The sequence below is a fragment of the Schizosaccharomyces octosporus genome, assembly GCF_000150505.1.
Source record: "Schizosaccharomyces octosporus yFS286 unplaced genomic scaffold supercont6.1, whole genome shotgun sequence".
Classification (NCBI taxonomy): Eukaryota; Fungi; Ascomycota; class Schizosaccharomycetes; order Schizosaccharomycetales; family Schizosaccharomycetaceae; genus Schizosaccharomyces; species Schizosaccharomyces octosporus.
The window spans coordinates 3,155,638-3,174,524 of record NW_013185619.1 but is presented as its reverse complement, the minus strand read 5'-3'; the positions used below and the strand labels follow the sequence as shown (position 1 = coordinate 3,174,524).

Below are 18,887 nucleotides of genomic sequence, written 5' to 3'. Positions count from 1 at the left end.
TAGTTTCGCGTAGCTCACAGAACACCTCAAGTATATCCCGTCCCGTACGTACTTCAGTATTGAACAAATACCTCACTTTTTTGCAAAATTTCTTTTTAAGGTTGATTTTGTTAATTATTTAACAATCTTTCAAAATTCCAAAAAAATTGCTTTTACTAAATTGTTCTCGTGAATCATTGAACGGTAAAATCTCAGGACTTTCAGGTACAAAGCGTTTATTCTCCTGCTTGGGATTGCACTGGTTGAAAAATTGAATAGAATATTCAATTCTTTGCAAGAAAGGCGGTATTTGTAATCTTGATTCGATTGAGAAGTAATAATAAGCATTGTATGATTCTAGTGGTTCGATTCATATATAGCTTTAAAGAGGAAAATCTTCAGGAATAAGAGCATTATTTTACAAGCTATCGAATAATTGTTTTTGTTTACGTTTCCGCTGGAAATTATCTATATTTTATCGTTTTTTGTTCATCTCATTCGTTATTATTTTTCTTCATTCACGGCGTTAAGAACTTCAAGTGTTTTATTTTATTTTTATATATTTTGTTAAATATTTAATATGACTAATGTATCAGACAGAACTCCTTTATTGAATGATTGGAGTTCGCATCTCACAAACCAAAATGATCCCGACTGGGAAGAAATGCATCGTTCTCGTCAAAAACGATTTTTTCGATTCCAGACGCGTCATATTGCATTGTTCTCATTAGGGAGCGGCATATTGCTTTTGTTCATTTTTCTTTTTACATTCAACCCCCCTCTTTACCCACCAGGTCAATACACGGGCCATAAAGTCAAAGGAAAGTCAGGTGCAGTCGCGACGGAAGTTGCTGGATGCTCCAACATTGGAATAGATATCCTCTCTATGGGCGGAAACGCAGTAGATGCCGCGGTAGCTTCAACGCTTTGTATCGGTACTGTTAATTTTTGTTCTAGCGGTATAGGAGGAGGCGGATTTATGCTTATTCAATTGCCAAATGGAACCTCTGAATCCATAAATTTTCGTGAAATGGCTCCGGGTAATGCCTCCAAACACATGTTTGATGAAAACCCTAGACTTGCCCAGATTGGAGCTCTTTCTATCGGTATTCCCGGCGAATTAGCTGGTTTATATGATGCATGGAACCGATTTGGTCGACTGGAATGGTCCAAAATAGTCAGACCAAGTGCCAAGCTTGCAAAAGAAGGGTTTACTGTAACACCTGCAATGGAGCATAGCATGTTGGACGAAACCACCAAAGACCTAATGAATGATTCAACTTGGGCTTCTGTAATTGCTCCTTATGGAACGTTGTTGAAGGCTGGTGATATAATGCGTCGTCCTGCCTTTTCGAAGACTTTGGAGATAATAGCCAAAGAAGGTGTTGATTCATTCTATAAAGGAGCCTTGACGGATGCGATGGTTGGATTTATTCAAGAACATGGTGGTATTATAACCAAAGAAGATTTTGAGAACTATTCAGTGATGATTTCCGATGTCATTGAAACAACCTATAGGGATCACAATGTTCTTACATGCCCCCTCCCAACGAGTGGGCCCGCGTTAATCGAGGGGCTAAACATTTTGGATGGATTTCCAATGGATTCTTCTTCACTTTCTTTCACAAAGAGATTACACCTCCAGATTGAAGCGATGAAATGGTTGTCAGCTGGGCGTACTCAATTTGGTGACCCAGAATTTATTCAAGAAAATATGGCTTTGATATCAAAAATGATGTCGAAAGAATTTGCTTCGCAAGTTCGAGAAAATATTTCAATGACTAGAACATATTCTTGGGAACATTACAATCCGTCATACGATGTTCCTGGCAATCACGGAACTACGCACATTTCTGTTACAGATAACGAAGGGTATTCCGTGTCTTTGACATCCACTGTTAATCTATTATTCGGGTCTCAGTTGATGGACCCTGTTACGGGAATAGTATTTAATGATCAAATGGATGATTTTTCTATTCCTGGTTCTTCCAATGCATTTAATTTGACACCTTCACCATGGAACTATATTGAACCGTACAAGCGTCCTCTTTCATCAGCGGCTCCTACGATTTTAAGAAACAAACGCGGTAATTTTAATATGGTGCTTGGTGCTAGTGGCGGTAGCCGAATTGTTACGGCTGTTTTGGATGCTATTGTGAAGCGAGTGGATATGAAATACGATATTGAGTCGATGGTGGCTAGTGCACGTTCCCACCATCAATTGCGACCGAATGTATTAGTTTTGGAAAATGGATTTTCCAAAGTGATCGCATCCAGAATCAAGAAATACTTACATAAGGTTGTTCGATTAAAGTCCCGAACTACACCGTTGAGCGCTGTTCAGGCAGTTATGAAACACAAAGGTATGATCTATGGTATGAGTGATCCTCGAAAATATGGGCAAGCTGCTGCATATTGATGATATATAATGATTTCAACTGATATACATTAGAATACAACTTTTTTTACGTCAATTTGATATTTATTTTTAAAAGCTTTTAGGAAAAGGAAAGGAATTAAAAGCAAAACGAATGGCAAGGATGCCTCGTTGTAGGAAGTAATACACAATATTTAGATTGGAATGTTTGATAGCAATGAGTAAAAATGGAATTAAGAAATTGGAAAATTAAGCAGACTGAAACTTATTTGCCTTCTTGCGAAGCTTTTCTTGGCGTTTGGAAAGAGGTTGATTCGCGGTAGCTGGTTCAGCTTGTTCAGAAGATGCAGGATCATTGGTACCCTGGTTTCGGAACTTTTGTAATTGTTGAAAGCCCATACGCAGCAAGGGGAAGGCTTTGTAGCCAACAAAGATAGGAACCTATAGACTATGTTAGCATGAAGAAGGATATGGAAAAGACATTTGTCAACATACCAATAAATAGAGGGCAAAAAACTTGGTAGAGGTAAGAGAAGAAAGGAGAATGATAATCCAAGAGAAATACATGTAATCAATCATATAAGAAGTAACGCCGTGTTGCAAAAGATCCTGACCCACGTACAGCAAGGCGCCTCTCGAGTCGTATTTAGGAGCAGCCGCACGGTTGAGTTGGTAATGAACGAACCCGGCAGAGCCAGCAGAAAAGACATACAAGAGTTTAGAAAGCTTGGAAAGAGGACTACGAACAAAAAAGCGAAGTAATATAAACAAAAGGTTGACAGTGACATCGGCAACGAGCATAAACATCAGGATTCGCTTGTTTTGTACAGCGAGCTTTTTTTGAGCAGCGTTTGCCATCTTTCAATTGTTTAGAAAAAGAAATGAAGAAGAAAGAGAGAGGAAGGAGGAAACCACAATTTCACTACCGTAAGAAACGTTTCTTGAAGGAAGGAGAGGGTAGTATGTTTTCTAAAAAAATGGAAAAAGTTTTTCAAGTTTTTTTTTCTTACTTGTTTTTGAAACAAAGTACTGCTGCTGGAAGATACAGATATTGCTATTGTCCCTTTCGCAAAATAAGGTGAGTAAACAGGAATAAAGTGATCGTATTATCGAAGACGATATTCTTAGCCAGGTAAACAAAACGAAATCAGAAAAACGGAAGAACAAACAAAAAAAAAAGCCTAGTTCATAGGAAGCAATCAAAAGTCATGTCAAGTCGTGTGCTAAAGTTGCTTTCAACATACTTTGAAACGAACCACCGATATAGTAGTATATTTGTTCCTTGACGACTCTTTCCATATTGTAATTGGGACCAAAAAGTTTTGTGCTATGAGTCATTGCATGCTTGCGGATTTCATTCTGAAAAAGTTAATCTTCTTTCCCTACTCCTATACCTGATGTACACAATTTTTTTGCCAGACATTACGCTAACCCAAGTAACCCAAACAAAACCGATCAAAAGATCCAATGGGATGGGATTCCATTCCTTCGCGTCCAATTCACAGTCTATGACAACATCCAGAAGCGATCAAGAAAGTTATGATATCCAAGAATTCTGCTTTCTTTACATCCTTGCTTGTTTGCTTCCCTTACCATATAATCAGATCAATCTTGTCAAAGTCAACATTGCCAAAGCCGTCTAAGGAATGCAACTCATCAAGAATCTCCTCCGAAAAGCGTCATGGCAAGCTGCTTCGTATTCATTCATTTTTGAATACTTGGGTTACCTGCTTTCTTGCTACATTCCTTCCTTCTAAACCCTTCGTACCCAATAATGCTCTTCCCATTTCCGACTGCGACCTTTGAATTTTCATTTGCTCGACTTAGGTCACAACATCAAGTCACGACCATCTCCGTGAACCAGTCGGGAAGGGGCAGACACATCTTGGTCCTGTGGAGTTTCATCACTGGTGGAACCATCTCCACTAGAAGTATATCGGGAAAGGACTCACACGGTAGTAGTGGGGGTTCCGTGGGTAGTGACGGAATGAGTACGAACAACAAAGAGAAAGGATTCAACTGATTCAATTTGAAAGAAATTCCTTTTGAAAAGGTTTACGAAAATATTTATTTTAGATTTAAAAAAAAAAATATTATTGAATTACTTCAAATTTCTGTTTAACTGTCTTGTTTACAACTCTTCATTTCCTAAGGCGGGTCGGCCGTATATTTTTGCGACAAAGTTATCTAAGGTAGAAAACCCCCTCTTGTTCCACCAATCACGTACGATAGATTCGCCTTGGAAAGTGCGGGTTACTCGCGTACCACGATGGCACTAGTAATATCTGGAATCGAAGAAAAAAAAAAACAAAATTATATACTTTCTATAATGAAGATACAAAATACATGATTATATATATTTGTTTTTTCTAAAAATTTAAGGATTTTTCAAACTTGAAATGTTAGTCGTGGGAACAGTCCTACCTGACATCTCGTGTAGGGAGAGGAGATTTCTAACCGCGGATTTGCACCTTCCAAGCGCAATAAAAAGCAACCATTTCCCTTCCACGTCTTTTTTCCCGTAGACTTAGAACTATGGCTCCCCGTATAGCCTCCCATTTCCTGGGTATGTAAAGTAGAATTATTCATTTCCTCTTTTCAAAAGCGAAAAAATTTGTCTGTTCGACCGTTGTTCCTAAAAACAGTCTATCGCGGTCGCAAAGGACGTGTTTTATCTTTTCAATACATTTTTTGGTGAATTCCTAAGCGTCTTCTTTTTTAAATGACGCGTCTATTTGTGTTTTTCGGCCTATGGCTGAGATTTGCAAGTATCATCCGCTATTTTGAAAGCCTCTGCGGCAATCTCGCTTTTTCTTTCATTTCTCGTAAAAGATAAACACAGCGTCGCGTTTCTGTTAAACTCCTCCTCTTAAGAGCTTTTGAAAAGTGCCTTTTCGTTCAATACTAACTATCTTTGTAGGAGGCAATTCCCTAGATATAGCGCCTTCCAGTAAGGTGAAAGATTATATTACTTCACGTGGTGGACATACCGTAATCACGTCTATTTTAATCGCTAATAATGGTATCGCCGCTGTTAAAGAAATCCGAAGCATTCGAAAATGGGCATATGAAACGTTTAATAATGAAAGAGCTATCAAATTCACTGTCATGGCTACCCCCGATGACCTGAAGGTTAACGCCGATTATATCCGCATGGCCGACCAATATGTAGAAGTCCCCGGTGGCTCAAATAATAATAACTATGCAAACGTAGAACTCATCGTCGATGTTGCTGAGCGTATGAAGGTTCATGCCGTCTGGGCCGGTTGGGGTCATGCCTCCGAAAACCCCAGACTTCCAGAAATGTTGGCTGCCAGCAAGCAAAAGATTGTTTTCATCGGTCCTCCAGGTAGCGCAATGCGTAGTTTGGGTGATAAGATTAGCTCAACTATCGTTGCTCAAAGCGCGAAGGTCCCATGTATGCCCTGGTCGGGTCTTGGTCTAGAAAAAGTCCGTATCGACCCTGAAACCAATATCGTCACTGTTGATGATGATGTTTACCAAGAGGCTTGCATCAATTCCGCCGAAGACGGTGTTGCCGTCGCCGAAAAAATTGGATACCCCGTTATGATTAAGGCATCCGAAGGTGGTGGTGGTAAGGGTATTCGTCAAGTCACTTCCTCTCAGCACTTCACCCATGCTTATCAACAGGTTTTGGCCGAACTTCCTGGCTCTCCTGTGTTCGTGATGAAGCTTGCTGGACAAGCCCGTCACTTGGAAGTTCAGATTTTAGCTGATCAATATGGCAATAATATCTCCCTCTTTGGTCGTGATTGTTCCGTTCAACGTCGTCATCAAAAGATTATTGAAGAAGCCCCTGTCACCGTCGCTCCTCCTAATACTTTCCGTGAAATGGAGCGCGCTGCCGTTCGTTTGGGTGAACTTGTTGGCTATGCATCTGCCGGTACCATTGAGTACCTTTATGAACCTGAAACTGACAAGTTTCATTTCTTGGAATTAAACCCTCGTTTGCAAGTAGAACATCCAACTACTGAAATGGTTTCAGGCGTCAACTTGCCCGCTGCCCAACTTCAAGTTGCAATGGGTATTCCTTTACATCGCATCCCCCACATTCGTGAACTTTACGGCTTACAACGTGATGGTGAAAGTAAAATTGACTTTGCCTTTGAAAACCCCGAGTCCCATAAAGTTCAAAAAGTGCCTACGCCTAAGGGTCACTGTATTGCTTGTCGTATCACTTCAGAGGACCCTGGTGAAGGTTTCAAACCCTCCAGCGGTATGATTAAAGACCTTAATTTCCGATCTTCCAGCGATGTTTGGGGTTACTTTTCTGTCGGTACCGCAGGTGGTATCCATGAATTCGCCGATTCTCAATTCGGCCATATCTTTGCATTCGCCGATTCCCGTGAAGCTACTCGTAAGTCAATGATTGTAGCGTTGAAAGAATTATCTATCCGCGGTGATTTTAGAACAACCGTTGAGTATTTAGTCCGCCTACTTGAAACTGGCGAGTTTGCCCATAATGAATTTACCACTGCTTGGTTGGACAAACTTATCGCTCAAAAGGTTACCTCCGCTCGTCCCGACAAGATGCTTACAGTTGTTTGCGGTGCGCTTGTCCGTGCTCATGCAATCGCTGAAGAACAATATCGCGCATTTAAATCTTATTTGGAGCGCGGCCAAGTCCCTTCTCGTGATTTCCTTAAAAATGTTTATGATATAGAATTCATCTATGATGGCAATCGTTATAGGTTTACTGCTTCTCGTTCTTCCCCAGGTTCATATCATTTGTTCTTAAATGGCTCCCGCTGTACGGCTGGTGTCCGTTCTTTGACTGATGGTGGCTTGCTCGTTTTATTGAACGGTCAATCTTATACCGTTTACTATCGAGATGAAGTTACAGGTACTCGAATTTCCATTGACAACATGTCATGCATGTTAGAAAAAGAAAATGACCCAACGCAGTTGCGTACTCCTTCCCCTGGTAAATTGGTTCGCTTCTTAGTTGAAACAGACGAGCATATTAAGGCAGGTGAAGCTTACGCGGAAGTTGAGGTTATGAAAATGATTATGCCATTAGTAGCCACTGAGGATGGTACAGTGCAGTTGATCAAGCAACCTGGTGCCTCTATTGGTGCAGGTGATATCCTTGGTATTCTAACTCTTGACGATCCTAGCCGTGTTAAGCATGCGCTACCCTTCAATGGTCAGCTTCCCAAATTTGGTGATCCTCAAATTGCTGGTAACAAGCCTTGCCAACGTTATCATCAATTGTTAAACATTTTACTTGACATTTTGAAGGGTTACGATAATCAAATCATTCTTAACAGCACTTATAACGAAATTATTGAGGTCCTCCGTGATCCTGAACTTCCATTCAGTGAGTGGAGCTCTTATTACTCTGCATTGGTTAGTCGCATGCCTCCTGCTTTAGATAAATTGTTTGTTTCTATTATCGAAAAGGCAAGAGCTCGTAAGACTGAATTCCCTGCCAAGCAGTTGGAGTTAGGCTTGCAAACTTATTGTGAGGGCCAAAAGCTCTCCGTAACTCAGCAACTCAAGCAACAAATTGCTCCTTTGATTGATGTTATTAATGACTATAAAGACGGTTTGAAGGTACATGAGTACCGTGTCGTTAGAAGTATTTTAGAGGAGTACTACAATGTTGAGCGCTTGTTTTCAGGTCCCAATAAAAGAGAAGAAGATGTCACACTTCGTCTTCGTGATGAGAACAAGGACAATGTTGATAAAGTCATTGCCCTTGCTTTGTCTCACTCTCGTATTGGTTCCAAGAATAACCTTCTCATAACTATGCTTGATCTTATAAAATTGGAGCCTTCTACTTTCGTTTCATTGTACTTTAATGATATCTTAAGAAAACTCACTGATCTTGATTCTAGAGCTACTGCCAAGGTCTCTCTCAAGGCACGTGAACTCTTAATTTCATGTGCTATGCCATCTCTCTCTGAACGTTTCTCTCAGATGGAGCACATCTTGAAAACCTCAGTTGTAGAAAGCCACTATGGTGATTCCGAGTTTGCTCACCGTCCTCCTAATTTGGAAATTTTGAAGGAACTCATTGATTCCAAGTACACGGTCTTTGATGTTTTACCTGCTTTCTTCTGTCATCCCGATCCATGGGTGTCTTTGGCTGCATTAGAGGTCTATGTACGCAGAGCTTATCGTGCTTATGCTGTTTTGGAGTTGAATTATCACGTCGAAAACGACACTCCTTTTGTGATTTCCTGGAGATTCCAGCTTCGTGCTAGTAGTACGCCAGGACAAGGTGCTAGTGGAGCAAATGGTCTTCTTCCAAGCAGCAGTTCCCCTTCCTTGGAAAATGAGAACAAGCGCCTTCAATCTTACAGTGATCTTTCTTGGTATGTAAACAAGAATGATTCCGAGCCTTTCCGTTTCGGAGCCGTTGTTGCCGCTGATAATTTTGATCAACTGGAAACCAATCTTGCTTTGGCTATCGAGCGTCTACCATTGGCTCGCAATACCTTCAATGCCGGATTAACTTTGAATAATGAAGAACCATCTAGTGCTCCTCTTCAAGAACTTACAAATGTTCTTAACGTTGCTTTAACGTCTACTAATGATCTCGAAGATTCTGCTATTGTCGATAAACTTAGCTCCGTTTTAGGCGAATTTCGGGATGACTTACTTGAACACAATGTTCGAAGAATCACTGTAATTGGTGGTAGACATAATAAGTCAGCTCATCCTTCTTATTTCACTTATCGTGCCTCTTCGGATAGTTTCGAACATGAGACGGTTCGCTACGTTGAAGATGAGCGAATTCGCCATATTGAACCAGCTTTGGCCTTCCAATTGGAATTGGGTAGACTTTCCAACTTTGATATTGAGCCCGTTTTTATTGACAACCATAACATTCATGTTTACCGTGCGACTGCGAAAAATATGAGTTCGGATAAGCGTTTCTTTACCAGGGCTCTCGTCCGTCCTGGAAGACTTCGTGATGAAATTCCAACAGCTGAATATCTTATTTCTGAGACTCATCGATTGATTAACGATATTCTTGATGCTCTCGAGGTCATTAGTCCTGATGAAACTGATCTTAATCACATTTTCATTAACTTCCTTCCTGCATTTGGACTCGCTCCCAAGCAAGTTGAAGCTGCTTTAGGTGGATTTTTGGAGCGCTTTGGACGTCGTTTATGGCGTTTACGTGTAACCGCTGCTGAAATTCGCATTATCTGCACTGATCCTAAAACAAACACTCTTTTCCCCTTGCGTGTCATCATATCCAACGTTTCTGGATTTGTCGTAAATATCGAACTTTACGCAGAAGTGAAGACCGAAAACAACTCTTGGATCTTCAAGAGTATTGGCCAACCTGGATCAATGCATCTCAGACGTATCAATACCCCTTATCCAAACAAAGAATGGCTTCAACCTCGTCGCTACAAGGCACAATTGATGGGTACAACATTCGTTTACGATTTTCCAGAGTTGTTCCGTCGTGCTTTTAGTGACAGCTGGAGAAAGGTCGACAGTGGTCATTCTGAAAACCCTGTCCCACAAGACATGTTCAACTGCAAGGAGTTGGTTGAGGATGAAAATGGAGATTTGCAAGAGGTTAGCCGTGAGCCCGGTACAAACTCTTGTGGTATGGTTGCTTGGTCGGTGACTGTCAAAACTCCTGAATATCCTAATGGTAGAAAATTGATCATCATCGCTAATGATATTACATACCAGATTGGCTCATTTGGACCAAGAGAAGATAACTTTTTCTTTAAGGTGACCGAACTTTCTCGTCAGCGCGGAGTTCCCAGATTGTATTTGGCTGCTAATTCTGGTGCCCGTATTGGTGTTGCAGATGAGTTGATTCCCTTATTCAACGTGGCCTGGAACAACGTCAATTCACCCGAGAAGGGATTTGAGTATTTGTATTTGACACCCGAAGTTCAAGAGCGCTTAGATAAGCAGGATACTAAAACCATACATACTGAAAGAATTGAGACCGAGTCTGGCGAAGTTCGTTACAAGATCACAGCTATCATTGGTTCTGGTGAAGGATTGGGTGTAGAATGTTTGAGAGGTTCTGGTTTGATTGCTGGTGTTACATCTAGAGCTTATAATGACATTTTTACCTGTACGCTTGTTACTTGCCGTGCCGTTGGTATTGGTGCATATCTCGTTCGTCTTGGCCAGAGAGCGGTTCAAGTTGAAGGTCAACCAATTATTCTTACCGGTGCTCCTGCCCTTAATAAGGTTCTGGGACGTGAAGTCTACAATTCTAATTTACAATTGGGTGGTACTCAAGTAATGCACAGGAACGGTATTTCTCATTTAACTGCTCAAGATGATTTCGACGGAATTTCGAAAATCGTCAATTGGCTTTCATATATTCCTGATAAGCGCAATAACCCCGTTCCCGTATCGCCATCGAGTGATCCTTGGGATCGTGATGTTGAGTATTATCCCAATCAGAGTGGTTACGATCCTCGCTGGTTGATTGATGGTAAAGAGGATGAAGATTTGTACTTGTACGGTATGTTCGACAAGGGTTCCTTCCAAGAAACTTTGGATGGATGGGCAAAGACAGTTGTCGTAGGTCGTGCACGTTTAGGTGGTATACCAATCGGTGTTATCGCTGTTGAAACTCGCACCATCGAAAACACTCTACCTGCTGATCCAGCCAATCCAAGCTCTACGGAACAAAACTTAATGGAAGCCGGACAAGTTTGGTATCCTAACTCAGCTTTCAAGACCGCCCAAGCCATCAACGATTTTAACCACGGCGAACAATTACCGTTATTTATTCTCGCTAATTGGCGTGGTTTCTCTGGTGGTCAACGAGACATGTTCAATGAAGTACTTAAATATGGTTCTTACATTGTTGATGCTCTTGCTGAATACAAACAGCCAGTATTCGTATACATTCCCCCTTACAGTGAATTACGTGGTGGCTCTTGGGTTGTTGTGGATCCTACCATTAATGATAAGCAAATGGAAATGTATGCCGATGAAGAAAGTAGAGCTGGTGTTTTAGAACCAGAAGGAATGGTCAGCATTAAGTTCAGACGTGAGAAGTTACTTTCATTGATGCGCAGATGCGATGAGCAATACGCTGCTTTGCAAGATAAGCTCAACCAAAAGGATTTAAGCCCCGATGAACTCTCAACGGTCAAGGTTCAATTAATGGAACGCGAACAAAAGCTGATGCCTATTTATCAACAAATCAGTATTCACTTTGCTGATTTGCATGATCGTGTAGATCGTATGGTTGCTAAAAAGGTCGTCCGTCAACCCTTGAAATGGACCAATGCTAGACGCTTCTTCTACTGGCGCTTGAGAAGACGTTTGGATGAACATTATTCTCAACAGAAATTAATGCAGCTTATTCCCGGTTTAAGCCATGAAGAATCGCAACGTTGTCTTAAGCAGTGGTACACAGAATGGCGCGGCAAAGAGGATTGGGATACTGCTGATCGATCCGTTATTACATGGATTGAAGAAAACAGTGAAACTCTAACTAAACACACCCAAGAGTTGAAGAGTCATTATTATAGCAACCGTATCGCTGAACTAATTCGTGCTGATAAGCAAAACATGATTGATAGTCTTGCTTTAGTCTTGACCGAACTCGATGAAGCAGAGAAAAAGGAATTAGCTGCAAAACTTGCTGCTAGGAATTAAGAATTAAGCTTATGAACTCTGAGGATAATGTTTGTGTATTTATTTCATCCAGACTTCTTTGATTTGTTTACTTGCTCAGAAGCTGTTGGAGGAAGTTATACCTTGTAAAGCTACATGATGTACTTATACCCTGAATATAGGAGATGCGAATTTATTTCATTATTTTTGATAAATTGTATACCGTTCAAAGATCTTTAATCACTTCATAGCATATATGCCGTTCATTTAACAATTGTCCTTTGAAATAGGTAGTACATGTTTAACAATGAAAGTTTTATTCTTACGAAATGAATATGAATATGCAGTGCAGTATAGTAACTAGTCTTGTACATGAAGTAGTCGGTAAACAAATTCGAATGGAGTGCGAGTACAGTTGGCTTATAAATATTCACGAGTTAAGATCTTGTAAGTAATTTATTTTTTAAAAAATGTAGTTTATACGAACACAAAAAGAAAAACAAGTGGATAACTATCATAATCATGCTGGATTATCATTTTCAGATAAGTGCAGCGTCAACGCTACTTTAAAAATTAAAGAACTTCTTCAAAACATTAGCAAAACGTTCTATAGCAATTTCGAATTCATGAAGTTCAGCGTAAGCAAAAGTAACGCGGAAAAAGATTTTGTCGTTGATTGAAGAATCAACAACGAACCAGTTGCCACACGCAACATTGGCACCATCTTCAATAGCGTCCGCATGAATCTCAGATTCAATTTCAGCAATACTCTTGCCCTGGTCAGCAAATTTATATGCTGCCTTGTCCACCTCGAACCAAATGAACATACCGGCTTCAGGGGCAATGTAAGAACAGATGGATTTTGGAAGGTACTTGTCCATAGCATAGAGTAAAGCATTACGGCGTTCAGTATAAGAGAAACGAATGTTCTTTAACCACGCAAGGTATCCATCATGTCCCCAGGTTTGGAACAAGGCTTGTAAAAGTGCCTGAGAGATACCAGAAGCATTTTGAGAAGCAGTCTCGGTATAACGAAGACTACGCTCGATAAACAAAGGTTGAGCAGTGATCCAACCAATACGGGAACCAGGTGCAACAACCTTCGAGAGAGAGTCCATGCGAATAACACGGCCATCGACATCGATGTGCAAGAAAGAGGTGATTAGATTCTTGACAAATTCTTCGTTAGTAAACTTGGGGTCAACGGCTTCCGGTTTATGTTGGTATTCATCCATTTGCAAATAATAGTAGGGTTCGTCCTCAATAATGATAAAGTCGTGTTTTTGAGCAAGAGCGTAGATTTTCTCCTTACGTTCCACAGACAAGGTACTACCAGTGGGATTCTGACCGCTAGGAATGGTGTACAAGACACGAGGCTTGTTACCGTCTTTCCAATTACTTAAAATATTATCCAAAGATTCAGGCAACATGCCATTTTTGTCCATGTCAACTGAAACAACGTTCAAACCCATTGGACGCATAGCCTGAAGAGCGGAGGGAAAGGTGTACTTCTCCACAAGGATACTGTCTCCTCTGTTTAAGAGCATACGCAAACACATGTCCAAACCTTGAGTATTACCAGTAGTGAGTAGAATGTCCCAATCCTTATAAGGGGGAGAGTGAATCAATTGAGTATGTTCTTTCAAAAATTTTGACAATGGAGCACAGCCAGAACCTTTTCCGTATTGCAAAGCCACAGAAAGAGGCAAATCATCTTCATTCTGAGAATCCATGGGAACGGAGACATTAGATAAATTGCCTTCATTCTCAGCACCACGAACCCAAGAACCGATGGACGGGATCTCTGCTCCCATTTCTCGGAAGGGGAAGTATTGAGGATTAGGAAGTCCTCCGGCCAAAGATATCACATTAAGTCCCTTCTTACTTACAGAGCCTGCAATTGCCTTCAAAGGTGAAGGCTTACGAGAAGCGCTTTCCACCGAAAGGTGATGAGACAAATCTTTAGGTTGAATCGACATAGCTTTTATCTTTCTAGACTCGTAATTTGGTATTCTATTGATTCAAATTCACACTGGCTTGGAGGGGTGATGGTTATGGTTAGAATTTTTCATATCGGTGCAGAGGATATTATTTACCACAACTGATAATAGATGTAGTCACGATTAGTTAGCATTTTCAAGGCACTTTTAATAGTTCTTTATTGACAGATAAGTGAGATAGAAGAATGCTAGAATAAATTTTCCAGGATGAGCGAAAGGTATTTCAGTACTAACAGCATATATTACCAAATTTCTCTATATGCAGCGAAGTTGTTTTAGCAACTGAACACATCTGTTTTTCGTTCATATCGTGGAATTGAGGTTCATACTTTTTATAGAGGCAAGAGCTTTAAGGGTGAAAAGTCTCTCACTTGGATACACGGTATGAAAGGTTTATATTTAGCTTGTACTAGCAGTCTTTGGGCATCGTTCTCAACAAATTTGAGAAAAGAGAAATTGTTTCTTCCTGTTTTATATAGTATGCTGTTGTTAGATCGGTGATACCCCCAGTCAAGTAGTCCTTTTCGTAATGATCATCACGAGGCAAAATTATGCAACAAGAATCATCCAAGGATATTTGCCAACGCTCATGAAATCGTTATTTAAGAAACGTTTCAGTACATACTTTTAAAAAGTTTTAGCGTTTTCTTTTCAGGTTTAGAGAAATAAAAGTAGCATTTCATATGTGTAAGTGTATGCACAGACAAATTCATGCGAAACAGAATTGGGAAAATGACTTTCATAAGCGCTCTTTGAAGAAACATAATTTCTTATTATTCTTTCTAAACTAGTACGGCGCTCGACTATTCTTTAGTTGGTCGAACAATGACACAACAATAAAGTGTCTTTGCGAGTGCTCCAAATTGTAATCAAAACTTAAGCTGTCTTGCTATATATCGAAGGTCATTCGGAGAGTAAAATCTAGTTTTATGATTAGACTAGCTTCAATACTAGGTAGTCCAAAGCGTTGAAGAAATTGCTCGCATCCTTGAGGGTCACCTTGAAACATCGAATCTTCATTAAGAGAAAGATCAATTATGTATCATTTGATCTTTAATAGTTTCATTGAGAATTGGAAAATTACCAATTTGAGAACAGTTCATTATCCTACTGAGTTGTCATATCATTTCACCACAATTTATAGAGAACACACACTTATATGTAAATAAATCTCTTTTCGCTGATTTCTTCTTCAGAAAAATATATTTGGTTTGTTATACTTTTTACCTTCTTTGATTGTTTGTTCTTTAGCCTTGACAAGCCAACAAGTGCTATTTCCTATACGATATTCAACACGCTTGTCGTTAATGTGAAACAAAAATGAAGGCATTTGTTACTGTCGGCTCTACGAGATTTGATGAACTTGTTTCTAGCGTTCTGAATGCTGATACACAGTACCAACTAGTTCAGCACGGAATCACTCAACTAATTGTTCAATATGGAAATGGCAGAGAGGCTTTTGGAACACCAGAGCCTGTTAACGGAATATCCATTTCTGGATTCGACTATGCACCAGAAATTGGATCATACATAGATTCGTCTTCGGTTGTTATCTCCCATGCTGGTGCAGGTAGTATCCTTCAATGTCTACGAGCAAAGAAGCCTCTCATCGTAGTACCGAATGAATCTTTGATGGACAATCATCAACTAGAGCTTGGGAATAAATTGGCTTCTTTGAATTACCTGGTAACGTGTTCCTATAGAAATCTTCCTCAAGGACTTGAGGCCTTATTCCGTACTCAGCTAGAACCATTTCCTGAGCCTGAATATTCTGCTTTTCGGAATGTTCTTAACGATGTTTTAATCAAATAAGACTATAACAGTGGGTCCCTGATTCTGTACGTTTCTCATGGCTTGTGCTCTAAATCCAATCCCTCTAATGCTACAGGGGGAAATTTGCGTGTAACCTACAGTTTGAATTATTTTCTGTTTGATTCCCTTCTTTAGTTGCTCTGTGTTTTCACGTTTACTACAAAGACAATACACCTTCAAAAGAAAAGTATATCTGGAAGGTTATTAGAATAGTTGATTAGAAGCAGTGAAGTACTTCATTTCTTTCATCAGCTTCCTTGGAAACAAAACATTCATTCATTCGTGATTTGTATAGCCAACATTAACTCTTTGTTTACTACTGTGTTCATTGATAAACCTCGTAAAATTTCTCGATCCATTTGCTAACTTATATCAATAGTAGGACAGTCCTCTAACAAGTTGAACTAAGAATTTATATTCATTCTACGATGGGGTATTTCACCTCAAAATCGGCTAGGAGTGTTTTCTCTCTCAAGCAGCTGTCCATTAGTACTGCCGTTGTTTCTTCAATAGGATATGCGGTATATCAACTACGTGAACAAAATGCTGTTCGATTGGATCCACCTAATACAACTTATGCGAATCCATCGAAGGTTCGCTTACCACCAACGGACCGTGAAAGTATTAACAAGCGTTTACGGGAGTATGAAAAGTCCGTGTTTGTGAATCGAGATGGAATCGCCAGATACGACTTTAATCAGTTAGCAAGTAACGACCCTTGTGAGGATGACCATGTGGAGTCAGTCTCAAAAGATATTGACGATGAAAATTGGTACTTTTGGGGTGTTTTTGATGGTCACTCCGGCTGGAATACTTCTTTATATTTGCGTCAGCATTTAGTCCCAGTTGTCGTTGATGAATTACGGAAAACAGCATTGACTGCAATGCAAAATAGTGCATGTCCTTCTGCCTTGAGTTATGAACGATCTTTGTGCAATGCCTTTGAGAATTTGGATAATCATATTGTACATGAGAACATTGCGACTGTTTTCAAAAATCCAAAATCTATGCAGAATGCTGCCCGCTTATTATTACCAGCAGTTTCTGGTTCTTGTGCCCTTTTAACCGCGTACTCTGCAAAGTCAAAGACTCTACAAGTTGCTTGCACTGGTGACTCGCGAGCTGTAATGGGTGAACAAAATTCCAATGGAAGTTGGAACGCTGTCCCGTTAAGTAGAGACCAAACAGGTGCAAATCTAGACGAGGCTGCACGTTTGGAAGTCGAACATCCCGGTGAAACCGTTTTACGCAATAACCGTATACTTGGACGGTTGATGCCTTCCCGTGCTGTAAGTTATTACTTGAGAAACTATATTGTAATTTTTTACTAACATTTTAGTTTGGTGATGCAAGGTTTAAGTGGTCTCGAGATGTCAGTGAACGTTTACATAGGGAGTACTTCTCGGCTGCTCCCATTCCGGTGAAATCTCCGCCATACGTAACGGCTATTCCTGAAGTAGAAACAGTAAAAATAGATTCTAAGAAACAAAAATTTCTTATTATGGCTTCCGATGGTCTATGGGACACAATGTCTAGTGAACGAGCAGTTGAGCTAGTAGGTCAATGGATCAATTCAGAGTTTGGGAAAAATCCTGAATCTAATAGTTTTTCGTCAAGTACTTTGAACCCATTTAATTGGTTCCATAAAGAATCGCCGGTTGTAGATGAAAATGCTGCCACCCATCTCATCCGCAATGCATTAGGGGGAAAAGATGAAAAAGTTTCAGCTCTTCTTACTTTGACCTATCCTCTCTCTCGAAGATATAGAGACGACCTTACAGTAACGGTAGTATTCTTTGAAGAAAATGAAGCGTCTTGAATGTTGTTGGAAGTGAAGGATTGCATTTACTACCGAACGGCTAGCACTATGTATTTATCGGCAGCCCATACAAAACGAACGAGAAACGAAACAGTATAGCCGCTCTCTTCAAATGCTTATATACTTATTATGATTATGAACAGCTTATTTCTTTACGAATGAAATGGTACCTTAAGTATCTAATTATTAGCAATGAAGTATTATTTTCCATTAGCATATAAACATTTCAAAATACACAAAACAAGAGTGTTTTGTACAACATAAAGAGAAAAGTCTCATGGCAAGATATAGTCATACAGCTACAAACTATATCTACAATATCCTGTCATTAAACTCACAAGCCATTCCAAATGTTCAAAATATTCACATAACGAATTTAAACTAATCGTATATAATTTTAAGAAAAGAAATTTACAATGAGCAAGTTAAAAAGTACTTGATCTCAAAAAATTAACGAAAAAAGTAGTAAAGGTGAAGAACTCGAACATACCACCTAACAAGAAGCATGACAGTTGTACCTATTAGTACAAAACACGGAGGAACTAAATATTAAGATTATTGCTTAGTTACACCATCAGCGAGAAAAAATAACGTAAAATAACAAAGGGGAACGACAGGCGAGTCCTTGAACCTCTATAATTAATAAGCGCGAAGATTCATTACGAAGTAGCAAATTCACATGGCTATACATGATGTTTAATTAGCATTCCTATTCTGTATTCTTATTCTCGTGATTCAAACTGTCGTTGTCGTCATTGTCGAAGTGTTGGACAATGGACTCTCTTCGACTACTGACTTCGCTTGGTGCCGAATCCGTTGGTCGCTTGACATGGATTGATGGTTCCTTTGATGGAGAGCCCGTGACGGCAATCCTATGAGGGATTGTTTCTGGTGAAGGTATTTCTTTACCTATACAGGTTATGCCAGCATCGGACGCTTTACCAGCTTTATTTAATGCGTAGTCGCCTGAATCAAAATATTTTCTTCCTTGCTATGATTCCAATTAATATCGATTCCGAATACGCGTCCTTCTCAACATATTCTTACTTACCTGTAATTTTTGAACTAAAAGGTCTTTACGCTGTGGAAGTCTTCCGTAAAGACGGAAGAGCTTTTGCTCCTCTGGGCTGAGCTTCTAAAAATTACTTAGTCAACAAAGTTGATCTAGAAAATTGTTTTCGTACCGTTATGTCAACCGTATTCTCTGGATTACCCGATGTCATACCTTCAAAGCAATTTGGTTGTTGCCAACAACTGTTCGTACAAGGTAATAGGGATCGAACAAAATGTGTATGTAATATATACTTGTTAGGAT

General features: G+C 39.9%; 7 protein-coding genes across 7 annotated transcripts; 4 read left to right on the top strand and 3 right to left on the bottom strand.

Moving 5' to 3' along the window:
* The first annotated feature begins 2 nt into the window (after window positions 1-2).
* On the top strand, window positions 3-3,028 carry SOCG_02239 (gamma-glutamyltranspeptidase Ggt2). Its single transcript, XM_013160733.1, has one exon. The coding sequence runs from the start codon at window positions 560-562 to the stop codon at window positions 2,396-2,398; it is 1,839 nt and encodes a 612-aa protein (XP_013016187.1). The 5' UTR covers window positions 3-559; the 3' UTR covers window positions 2,399-3,028.
* Window positions 2,409-3,428, bottom strand: SOCG_02238 (DUF788 family protein). Its single transcript, XM_013160732.1, has 2 exons — window positions 2,852-3,428; window positions 2,409-2,797 (listed from the first exon to the last, which is right to left on the bottom strand). The coding sequence occupies exons 1-2, from the start codon at window positions 3,212-3,214 to the stop codon at window positions 2,606-2,608; spliced, it is 555 nt and encodes a 184-aa protein (XP_013016186.1). The 5' UTR covers window positions 3,215-3,428; the 3' UTR covers window positions 2,409-2,605.
* Window positions 3,429-4,767: 1,339 nt separating this feature from the next.
* On the top strand, window positions 4,768-12,277 carry SOCG_02237 (acetyl-CoA/biotin carboxylase). Its single transcript, XM_013160731.1, has 2 exons — window positions 4,768-4,922; window positions 5,277-12,277. The coding sequence occupies exons 1-2, from the start codon at window positions 4,892-4,894 to the stop codon at window positions 11,981-11,983; spliced, it is 6,738 nt and encodes a 2,245-aa protein (XP_013016185.1). The 5' UTR covers window positions 4,768-4,891; the 3' UTR covers window positions 11,984-12,277.
* A 230-nt stretch (window positions 12,278-12,507) lies between these two features.
* On the bottom strand, window positions 12,508-13,920 carry SOCG_02236 (aromatic aminotransferase; the record flags this gene model as incomplete). Its single annotated transcript, XM_013160730.1, has 1 exon — window positions 12,508-13,920. The coding sequence occupies one exon, from the start codon at window positions 13,918-13,920 to the stop codon at window positions 12,508-12,510; it is 1,413 nt and encodes a 470-aa protein (XP_013016184.1).
* A 1,341-nt stretch (window positions 13,921-15,261) lies between these two features.
* Window positions 15,262-15,753, top strand: SOCG_02235 (N-acetylglucosaminyldiphosphodolichol N- acetylglucosaminyltransferase Alg13; the record flags this gene model as incomplete). Its single annotated transcript, XM_013160729.1, has 1 exon — window positions 15,262-15,753. One exon carries the CDS (start codon window positions 15,262-15,264, stop codon window positions 15,751-15,753), a length of 492 nt encoding a protein of 163 aa, XP_013016183.1.
* Window positions 15,754-16,072: 319 nt separating this feature from the next.
* SOCG_02234 (pyruvate dehydrogenase phosphatase) lies at window positions 16,073-17,788 on the top strand. The gene is made up of 2 exons (XM_013160728.1): window positions 16,073-17,042; window positions 17,093-17,788. Exons 1-2 carry the CDS (start codon window positions 16,182-16,184, stop codon window positions 17,570-17,572), a joined length of 1,341 nt encoding a protein of 446 aa, XP_013016182.1. The 5' UTR covers window positions 16,073-16,181; the 3' UTR covers window positions 17,573-17,788.
* On the bottom strand, window positions 17,715-18,823 carry SOCG_02233 (endosulphine family protein). Its single transcript, XM_013160727.1, has 3 exons — window positions 18,757-18,823; window positions 18,624-18,707; window positions 17,715-18,563 (listed from the first exon to the last, which is right to left on the bottom strand). Exons 1-3 carry the CDS (start codon window positions 18,793-18,795, stop codon window positions 18,282-18,284), a joined length of 405 nt encoding a protein of 134 aa, XP_013016181.1. The 5' UTR covers window positions 18,796-18,823; the 3' UTR covers window positions 17,715-18,281.
* Window positions 18,824-18,887: the final 64 nt, after the last annotated feature.

Excerpts from the sequence above, each read along its gene's own strand:
- SOCG_02233 (XM_013160727.1), bottom strand. The coding sequence starts at position 18,795 with ATGACATCGGGTAATCCAGAGAATACGGTTGACATAACG. Across the intron at positions 18,708-18,756 it reads AGAATACGGTTGACATAACG|AAGCTCAGCCCAGAGGAGCA; the intron begins GTACGAAAACAA and ends AGTAATTTTTAG. Across the intron at positions 18,564-18,623 it reads TTTTAGTTCAAAAATTACAG|CAAGGAAGAAAATATTTTGA; the intron begins GTAAGTAAGAAT and ends TTGGAATCATAG.
- SOCG_02238 (XM_013160732.1), bottom strand. The coding sequence starts at position 3,214 with ATGGCAAACGCTGCTCAAAAAAAGCTCGCTGTACAAAACAAGCGAATC. Across the intron at positions 2,798-2,851 it reads TTTTTGCCCTCTATTTATTG|GTTCCTATCTTTGTTGGCTA; the intron begins GTATGTTGACAA and ends CATAGTCTATAG.
- SOCG_02237 (XM_013160731.1), top strand. The coding sequence starts at position 4,892 with ATGGCTCCCCGTATAGCCTCCCATTTCCTGG. Across the intron at positions 4,923-5,276 it reads TATAGCCTCCCATTTCCTGG|GAGGCAATTCCCTAGATATA; the intron begins GTATGTAAAGTA and ends CTATCTTTGTAG.
- SOCG_02239 (XM_013160733.1), top strand. The coding sequence starts at position 560 with ATGACTAATGTATCAGACAGAACTCCTTTATTGAATGATTGGAGTTCG.
- SOCG_02234 (XM_013160728.1), top strand. The coding sequence starts at position 16,182 with ATGGGGTATTTCACCTCAAAATCGGCTAGGAGTGTTTTCTCTCTCAAG. Across the intron at positions 17,043-17,092 it reads GGTTGATGCCTTCCCGTGCT|TTTGGTGATGCAAGGTTTAA; the intron begins GTAAGTTATTAC and ends CTAACATTTTAG.